This window comes from Vicia villosa, linkage group LG7 (genome assembly GCF_029867415.1).
Source record: "Vicia villosa cultivar HV-30 ecotype Madison, WI linkage group LG7, Vvil1.0, whole genome shotgun sequence".
Classification (NCBI taxonomy): Eukaryota; Viridiplantae; Streptophyta; class Magnoliopsida; order Fabales; family Fabaceae; genus Vicia; species Vicia villosa.
This window is the reverse complement of record NC_081186.1, coordinates 99,455,064-99,466,046: the sequence shown is the minus strand read 5'-3', so window position 1 is coordinate 99,466,046 and position 10,983 is coordinate 99,455,064. Positions and strand designations below refer to the sequence as shown.

The following is a 10,983-nucleotide window of genomic DNA, read 5'->3' as shown; positions in this document are numbered from 1 at the left end:
GATAAGAAGGCTAAATAAATTTAAGTTAATATGTTTTCACCACAACTCTCTCAATTACAAAACAACAAAAATTTGAGACCATGGTATAATCAAATCGATCATCAACAATAATAATAATAACTAATAAATTATAAAACAATATTTGTAATTTGACATAAAAACTTAATACTATATATATATATATATATATATATATATATATATATATATATATATATATATATATATATATATATATATATATATATATATATATATATATTAAAATATGAACTTTTAATAATTGTAATTATAATATTTATTTAAGGAAAGAAAATATATTTATTTTTAACTATGACATTTACTATTATAATAACATATGATCCTCAAAAAATGAGAGCATTTATAATAAATCTATTAATTGATTGCTGTAATAAATCAACTCATGTCCTTCAATATGATTTCTCACATATTATACATCAAGACTCAATTAATTACCAACATTATTAACTTTTATTCTAATCACGCATGACTCACACCAAATGCAATTCTTAATATTAATTCCTTAATAATATATGGAACAATTCATCTGAAATCATATCAATTTTATAAGGAAAGTTGTATCGTCTAATATAATCATTTAATTATTTTATTTATTTTTTATCATAATCAATGTTGTCTTTTAATATTTTTTTATTTGAAGTTATACTGATTAAACTGAATCTTGAATCTCTTAAACAAAAGAATAGATTGATCTTATATACATTCATCCACATGCTAAAAATTAAATGACCCAATAGACATAGAGGTAGGTATTAGCTGTAGGTGATAATAATTGAGTTTAGGTGATAATAATTCATTTTATAGGTACAAAGTTTTTCAATATCTAAAAGCAATCATTATGCTTAATTAATCATAAAAAAAAGTAGAATTCAAATGTAATATCAATAAATATAACTCTCTACCTTCCATACAATACAAATAAAATAAATAGTATCTTAACATAATTCAAACCCAAATGGAGGAATCAGAAAAGTATGAAATAATTAAAAATAAACGTACAAAAAAGATTTTATATAGAATTAAAAATTAAAAATTAAATGTATACAAACATATTCTCATATTTCCAATGCCTTCATTACCTAAACATGCACTATTATAAGGTTGACATTAATTTTAATTTATATTCATTATTTTAGTATTCATGAAAAAATAGTTGATATTAATTTTAATTTTAATTATTTCCTTTAATATCCATAAAAATATCAAATATTTCGTACAAACAGAAAGTTGGTATTGACCCTTTTTTTCTATAAAAAATAATTCAATTAATTACATGTAATTTTTTTAATAATTTTTTAAAACAAAAATATCATATATTTGATAAAAATAATATATGATATTATGACATGATACAACGAAAAATAAAATTGACTTGAAAAAATGTTAGAATTTTTATATTAAAATATTAGTATTTTTTATATTAAAATGTTAACATTTATACTAAAATATGATACAAATATTTGTTAATACAAAAAAAAACGACTGACAAAAAATTTCTTTTGAAACAACAAATTTATTATTCTTCTTTATATTTAAAACAATAATATAATATATCAATTATAAATCTTATTCAATATATTATAACACTGTCATTTAATTTTACGGGATACATTTAAAATATTAATTAATTAATTCAATTTTATTTTAGTTTTTCAAATTTGTTTTTGACTTAGAACAATTTTTTTTACCACTCCTAAAAATTAATTCAAACTATTAAATATCATTTCTCTTATTTCTCTTTTTTTTATATGAACAAATATCATATACTTTATGACGATTGTATGATGCATGTGAACGCAAGATAAATGGCTACTTAATTATTTTATTTATTTTTTCTACTATAATATATATTTCTAATTAAATTATATTAATATATGATAATTATAATTTCAAATATTTTTTCTTTTTAATTTGCATATCTTTTATATATATTTATGGGTTAATACCACTTTACCCCCTGCCATATAGGCGTGTTTTGCTTTACCCCCTCTAAAAAACACTTATTGGACAAACCTTGCCAAATAAAGATTTCATCAAATTTGACCCTGATCAATTTTTTTGGCCAAGATTCTTATAATCTTGCCTACATGGCATTTTTGGTAGTGCTGACTGTACAACACATAAGCCATGTGGCACAGTCAGCACTGCCACGTGGAAATTTTTTTTTTAATTTTTTTTTTAAATTTTTTTTACGTTTTTAAAAAATATTTGACAATACCTACAGATTTACCTACGAATTTGACATTACCTGCGGATTTAAAAATACCTGCGAATTTACCTACAGATATTACAATACCTGCGAATTTACCTACAGGTTTACCTTTAAAAATACCTGCGGAAAAAATAAAAAAAAATTTTCAAAAAAAAAATTTTAAAAAAAATTTTAAAAAAAATTAAAAAATAAAAAATAAAAAATTTTAAAAAAAAATCTACGTGGAAATTAAAAATAAATAAAAAATAAAAAAATGCCACATGTGCATGCCACGTATGCAGATTCTCTTGGAATTTTGATCCAGGGTCAAATTTGATGGAATCTTTATTTGGCAAGGTTTGTCCAATAAGTTTTTTTAGAGGGGGTAAAGCAAAACACGCCTATATGGCAGGGGTAAAGTGGTATTAACCCTCTATTTATTAACCATTGTTATATATTTATTTATTATTTATATCGACTTAGCGTGATCCGTGCAAACACACATATTTGTAATTATTACTGTTTTTTAAGAAATTATTCATCTACTATTATAATAACTACTATCATAATAAAAAAAAATAATGTCTACGAAAATTAATTTCATTTCCAAATTTAAACTAATATTTTAATCTGATTTGCATGTCTTCAATTATCTTTTTCTTTATTAACTCATATTAACACGCCTATATCTTTAATATTTGACAATATTAAAAGGAATCATTATTTTTTGGATGCTACACATCTTTCGATGACAAAGTTTTTCAATATCTAAAAGCAATCATTATGCCTAATTAGTCATAAAAAAAAGTAGAATTCAAATATAATATCAATAAATATAACTCCCTGTCTTCCATACAATACAAATAAAATAAATTGTATCTTGACATAATTCAAACCCAAATGGAGGAATCGGAAAAGTATGAAATAATTAAAAATAAACGTACAAAAAAGATTTTATATAAAATTAAAAATTAAAAATCAAATGCATACAAACATAGAGGACGACTCAAGTGAGAACACTTGGTTATTATGAGAAATGAGAACAATGAATCACGTCCATTAAATTTTGATTTGTTGATTTTAATGGACTAGATTGGTTTCTCTTTCTATGATCCTAAATATTTATTTTAAATCAACATAAAAAGAGAAACCAATTCAGTTCATTAAAATCAACAAATCAAAATTTAATAGTCGTAATTCATTGTTCTCATTTCTCATGATAAGCAAATGTTCTCACTTGAGTGGTCCCCTACAAACATATTCTCATATTTCCAATGCCTTCATTACCTAAACATGCACTATTATAAGGTTGACATTAATTTTAATTTATATTTATTATTTTAGTATCCATGAAAAAATAGTTAATATTAATTTTAATTTTAATTGATTTCTTTAATATCCATAAAAATATCAAATATTTCGGACAAACAGAAAGTTGGTATTGACCCTTTTTTCTATAAAAATTAATTCAATCAATTAGATGTAATTTTTTAAATAATTTTTTAAAACAAAAATATCATATATTTGATCAAAATAATATATGATATTATGACATGATACAACGAAAAATAAAATTGACTTGAAAAAATGTTAGCATTTTTATATTAAAATATTAGTATTTTTTTATATTAAAATGTTAGCATTTCTACTAAAATATGATACAAATATTTGTTAATACAAAAAAAAAAAACGAGTGACAAAAAAATTTCTGATGAAACACACAAATTTATTATTCTTCTTTATATTTAAAACAATATTTTAATATATCAATTATAAATCTTTTCAATATATTATAACACTGTCATTTAATTTTACGGGATACATTTAAAATATTAATTAATTAATTCAATTTTATTTTAGTTTTTCAAATTTGTTTTTGACTAAAAATTAATTCTAACTATTAAATATCATTTCTCTTATTTCTCTCTTTTTTTATATGAACAAATATCATATATTTTATGACGATATTGTATGATGCATGTGAACGCAAGATAAATGAATACTTAATTATTGTATTTATTTTTCTACTATAGTATATATTTCTAATTAAATTAAATTAATATTTATATGATAATTATAATTTCAAATATTTTTTCTTTTTAATTTGCATATCTTTTATATATATTTATTAACCATCGTTATATATTTATTTATTATTTATATCGACTAAGCGTCACCCGTGCGAAACAAAAATATTAAATAAAAAATGGGTCCTTTACTAGTTTCGTTTTAAAAACAAAAATATTAAATAAAAAATGGTCTAAGCATGTGTCAAAATGCTCTATGAATAAGCTTGTATAATATTAATATCTAGATTATAGACCTCACATGCAAGTTGTGTGTTATGAGACATACCAACCAAGCAAACGAAAGATTCTTACTCCATTGTTTTTCCCACTTCATGTAACTCTTTAACGTAAAGGCTTCAAATTTGATACACTTGCTAATATGACACCAAATCAAATCTTAAAATTGATTTAGCAGGATGATGTGTTAATTAATTTAGTAATTTCATCATTTCCTATGTGCCACGTTCTGTTCATTCGTGCAAGCTAATGAACCTAGTGTATCAAAGTACTAGTAATAGTTAAAAAAAATTGTTAAAATATAAAAAGAAAAAGATTCCCCTGCCTAAAGAATAATAGTCCAAGTTAAGAGAACCTAGTTGAAGCTTGAGACAAGATTTATTTATATTCTTCTTTCTTGTTCTTTTGCCATTAGTTTGAGTCAATATTTAATAAATTAAAAAATAAATTAATAACAATAATAATAGTGATTATTACAAAGTAAAAAGCAACAAATTTAGGGGGGTGTATATAGTAAGAAATACTAGTAACAAAGAAAAGGCCAAACATTGAAAAGGTTGGAGAAAGTTCTTTTGGAAAAAAGTGTAAAATGCATCATCAACTGGTCCCAATGACTTCAACTTTCAAGTTTCAATTGCATGACTTGTGAAAATACTCAGTGGCTTTAATTTTTAATTGTTTTTTCCTATATTTATTTTTTCAAAAAAAGATTAATTGATACATGGCCCTAGTGTGGGCTATTGTGGTACACTATATAAATGATAAGGCACAATTGGATGGTCCCTACTCATCAACCTCACATTTAACTCATTACATGACTTATTTTATTGAATACATAGACCAATATATAAACTATATATATATATATATATATATATATATATATATATATATATATATATATATATATATATATATATATATATATATATATATATATATATATATATATATATATATATATATTGAAAAATAGGATACATATACATTAGTACTTAATATCATGTTGTTCTTTAATTGTTTTTCTAAAATTTAATCCTTATACCAAATATAGTCATAGCCCTTAAAAGTCCTTTCATCTAAAATCCTTCAAAAATCATTTTGTATATAAATCTTACAAGAATTCATGCACCATTATCAATTTAAAAAGAATTAGATTTAAAACTATTTACCATTTAATAAAAAAATATTTAAACAAAATTAGTAATAATAGATGATAATTTGATTGAAGCAAAAGTAATTTTTGAATAACAATATATTTGATAAAAATGCAAAAGTAATTCTGAAAATTATATTTAATTGATAAGATATTAAATATTTTTAATTCGATTATTTTATTTACTTTTTATTAATTTATTTATAATTTCTAAAAATTATATCATTAAATCAATAATATTTTAAGATATTAACAATAAAATATATTTAAAAAAGTCATTGTAACATATGACACAAATTTTTGTAAAAAAATACAGAATAATAGCAATAAAACTAAATTTATAAAGACCAAAAGTTTAAAAGGAATTTTTTTTAAAATGATATATTTAGGTAGACTAAAATATATTTAACATTTTTTATTTACTTAAAGAAAAGGTTTTTACATTTACTTGAAAGAAGAAAGTAGGGCCAAACGAAAAACAATATAAAAAGATCATGATTTATGAGTAGCTTTATTATATATAGTTTTTTTTTTGTTTGATTTTGTTTCAAGCTTTATTATATTATTATTTATACCATATACTAATATACTAATATACTATGCTATGTGCTCTACTCTATACCGTCCATTTTGTGAGACCCTCTCATTATATAATTCCCCATTTTCCTTCATTTCTGCTCCCTGCTTTTTCCAACTTCTTCTCTTTCTTAACTCACCCATCTATGGCTTCTAACTATTCCTTCTCTTCTTCAATTCCTTCTCCAAAATCTAGCATGTTTTATTTTGGTGGAAGTGAAGATTTCTATGATCAACCTCACTTCCTCCAAGCTTGTTTTCTTTGTAGAAAACATCTTGGCCAAAACAAAGACATCTTTATGTACAGGTAAATTACTTCATCAATTAATTACCTCAATTTTCAATTATAATTCATCTTTTAGTCATAACCCATATGAAAATTTTACTTTTTATTCATAAAAGTTTAGTTTTTTATACTTAACTTTCATTTGGGTCATAGAAAGTATAGTTTTTTTTCACAAAGATCCATTGAATATTTCAGATCTAGTGAAAATTTTAATATATAATTAATTTAAAATAATTATTTAGATAATTGTAAAAAAAATTATTTATTGTTAGGATTATGTGATATTGAATGAATTTTGTGAATTTGCAGAGGGAACACACCATTTTGTAGCAAAGAGTGCAGACAAGAACAGATAGAGATTGATGAATCTAAAGAGAAAAGTTGGAAGATTTCATCCAAAAGAAGTGTTAGGAATTCAGAAACCAATCAGAATTCTACCAACAACAAGACTGTAAGATCAGAATCAGTTGCAGTGGCCTAGCATAATTCACATGATATATGTATGATGAAAAAATAATTCCAAATTTTTGAGAAAAAAATGATGAAGTGGAAAATTAAGAGGAATTAATTTCCATGATGAAGATTCTGATTTTAAAAAAGGATGAATCTTTGCTACCTTTTGTAAAGAAATTGTTGGAGTTTTAATGAGAGATAGAAAAAAAAAAACTCAACAAGGAATTTTGGCTTTTTGTTTGTGTTTATTATTTGATCCTTTTTATTATTTTTCTTATATTTTTCTTTTATAAGTTCTATGAGGGGAAAAAATAGATCATAGATATTATGATGCTGTTTAATTTTCCATTAAATTGAAGCAACTAAAAGAAAGTATCAAAGATACTTTATGGGGATCTAGAGTGGGTGAGTGGAACTTTTTTACATCTTATCATTATGTGACCATGGGAAAACTATTACTTTGAAAAGAAAAAGAAAATCATTGATCATTAGAAAACTCTCAATTTATCCACGGGTAGAATCTAGAATAGATACATGGGATTATGACCGGGTAACAAATTAAAATTATATTTAGAAAATCAATTTAATAAAACAATTTTGATCTAAATATCTGCAGATCATATCTTAACTGGCAGAAGTTGATAGGTTGAACGTTGTAATCACAATTTAAATTTTGATATTTACAATTACCTAAATATCTGCAAATCATATCTTAACTGACAAAAGTTGATAGGTTGAACGTTGTAATTACAATTTAAAATTTGATATTTACAATTGTATTGTATATGAGTTTTTAATAATTATTATCACTTTGTTTATTGTAAAAATAATTTAAAAAATTAATATAAAATTCAAAAAGAAAATAGTATTAGATTGTAAAGTGGAAAAAATTGATTTTATATATATATATATATATATATATATATATATATATATATATATATATATATATATATATATATATATATATATATATATATATATATATATATATATATATATATATATATATATATATATATATATATATATGAAAGTGAGTAGGGAAATAGGGCAAGGGATATTCAGATGCCTTAGTAGATTTATAACAATTTAGGTTGGTTAGGGTTTGCCCACGGCGGCGAGAAGCTTTGTATTGTGATTTTACAATGGTTTTAGAGAACCTGCTCACATAAGGTGAGAGACTCTATATATCAACATAGTGTCTTGGGTATGTGTGCAAGCTATGGTCTGTTTGCCTTAGGGGAGAAGTATTTATATAGGCATCGGGCCTAGGTTTTTATTGGGAAGGATCATCATCCATTCAGTTATTAATGGAAAATTGACTCCCTATTTTCTAGGGAGATGTGGACCAACTATTGATCCTAACTTCTCTATGTCTAAGAAACGTCTTTTCCCACGTTTTCTATATTTGGGCGAGAGGAAGGTACTTAGGGCGAGGCAATACCTCCTTGAAGGTGGCATATGATAGTCGACCTTCCTAGGAACTGCACGGCTCCCGCCCTTGTTAATTCTTTTACAAATATAACACAAGAATATCCCTTAATCACGAGGGCTTTGAGAAAGGAAAAAATGTTTTTAGACCATAGTACGTACGGGGGAGTATCTCGAGGCCCTAAATTTCCCTGATGATATGTGTGATAAGCCATACCGAATATGCTCTCGGTTCTTAGGAGAGATTACGTTGAGTTCGAGTGATGAAATTATAAGTCCATCAAGCGAGGCTTAAAACTCTCGGGCGGGACTACTATCAAGCTCTCAAACAAGACTAAATTTCTTAGCATATACTTCAGTCACGCCTCTTAGGTGAGATTTATATGTTTGATCACACCAAAGGAAACTCTAAGTCTCTCAGGCGGGGAGTTAAGATATCCTAGGAAATCCAAATCCCTTTGGCGAAATTATATGGAGCTTGAATGATGAGACTACTAGTCCCTCTTGTGAGGCGGTGGTCCTCTCGGGAAGGACTTCTATCAAGCCTTCAGCAAGACTTAAGACTAAATATTTTAGACTAGACTTCAGTCGCGTTACTTGGGCGAGATTTATATGTTTGATCCTGCCTGAGAAAACTCGAACTCTTAAATCTTAAACTAACTCTTGACACCATATTAAAAAAATGTGGTTGGATCTTACTCGAACTTACAAAACCGAATTATAGGATGAATATGACCCCATTTATAAGTATATGTTCAAGATATATATTGTTTGATATGATTCTTAAATATAATTAAATTGGTAGTAACGTTGAAGATGAAGGAAGGATGGAAAATGAAGGAAGGATGGAAAAAGAAGATTCATGGTCTACAAGAAAATATTTATGTTCAAACCGAAAATTTTAACTTTTTATGTATTTAAAATGTTTGAGTTTAGTCGTTAAATTATTTAAAATATTAGAAATGAAAAAACAAAATAGGAAAAGTTACCAAAATGTCTATGATATGATGATACTTGTATCTTTATGTGGAGCTATCAATGTGAGTTAAAAGCAACAACCAACAATCACATGTGGCTCCAACTAAAATGTGGAAAAAGCACAAAATTGAGGGCGCCACTCTTGTCTCAAATCAGAGAAAGTAGATGGTATATTTAAGAATAAAAATTAAAGTTGATTAATTTTGTTGAGTAAATAATGATTGAATTATAATTTAGACTGATTTTTTTTTTTTTATAATGTGAGTAGAGTGAAAATTGGGCCAAGCCCAAAAGGACTAGAAAACCAAGACACAGAACAAATACCCAAGCCCAAAAGCAAAGACCCAAGTGAAGCTTACTAAAGAGAAGATCAATTTACTTGCCACCCAAAATGTTACATTTGGCACCCCATATTTTAAAATGTCAATTTTGGCCCTTTCATAACTTCTCTCAAACATAATTTTGAAAATAATTACTCTCTATCAATCACTAAAAAAATAAAAAATTGGTAGTTTTTGAAAATATTTGGTGGAAATCATAACTTTTTTTTTTGGCGAAACTATTCAAATTTAATCGGATTTTTATGGAAATGTAATATCCAATACATGTTTATATCTATTTTTTTGAAAATTTAGTATATACTTCATGGACACCATATTTATATGATGTCCGTTGTAGTGAAAATTTGGTAGGCTAAATTTTTTTTCTTCTCATTTAAATTGTCTTAAATGGATGAAGATAAGATGTATGGAGTTTCTGAAGATTTTAAACTGATACTTTTGTATGATCGAGATTGCACGAACATTTTTGTATGGGCGATAATGGATTGAAACTTATATTAATATATTTTTTGTGATGTTAGAAAATCATATAACAAAATGAATCAATATTTTTATCTTGTTGTATTGTTTTACTTTAACAGTATGAACACTCTATTTGTATTTTCATTTATTGAGGATACCACTCTAGTTGATCTAAAATTCAATCTAAAGAATCTCTTACACCACAACAATTGAAGAGTGGTTAACAATGTTTACCATTTACCCACAATTGACATTGAATGGAATATAAGATTTAATAAGTTTGAGATCAAGATAAAAGATGATGTAAGAGTTATGTGGAATACATTTCACCCTTAAAAATTTAAGGGTCTAATCGAGTTAGATGTGACAGTTACAAGATCAGCGGATGATATTCAAAAAAATTCTTAAATATTCAAACACAGTTGATGATGATGATATGTTATTTTAGAGTAATGTTAAGTTTTTGTTATTCTAGATTATGATAAGTTATGTTATGTCCTTATGTTATTAAGTTTATGTTATATTATATCATGTTGTTAAATTTATGTTGCGATTGTGAAACAATAATTCATGAACAAGTAAAAATACAACGACAAAAAGTCTTGAAACAACAAGACATGAAACAACAAATAGTCCATTTTATTTATTTTAAAATAGACAACATGGTCTTTTATATACTATTTAACCCATTTATTTAAATAGATTTTTAATAAAGCTCAAACTTTATTTTTTTTTTTTTAAATAGAGATGGCAAATTA

At 24.7% G+C, this 10,983-nt stretch overlaps 1 protein-coding gene across 1 annotated transcript; it reads left to right on the top strand.

Moving 5' to 3' along the window:
- The first annotated feature begins 6,359 nt into the window (after positions 1-6,359).
- On the top strand, positions 6,360-7,246 carry LOC131617994 (FCS-Like Zinc finger 3-like). Its single transcript, XM_058889266.1, has 2 exons — positions 6,360-6,578; positions 6,867-7,246. The coding sequence occupies exons 1-2, from the start codon at positions 6,418-6,420 to the stop codon at positions 7,036-7,038; spliced, it is 333 nt and encodes a 110-aa protein (XP_058745249.1). The 5' UTR covers positions 6,360-6,417; the 3' UTR covers positions 7,039-7,246.
- Positions 7,247-10,983: the final 3,737 nt, after the last annotated feature.

Bases quoted from the DNA above. Each gene is read 5' to 3' on its own strand.
- LOC131617994 (XM_058889266.1), top strand. From the start codon at position 6,418: ATGGCTTCTAACTATTCCTTCTCTTCTTCAATTCCTTCTCCAAAATCT. The intron at 6,579-6,866 runs GTAAATTACTTC...GTGAATTTGCAG, and splicing joins AAAGACATCTTTATGTACAG to AGGGAACACACCATTTTGTA.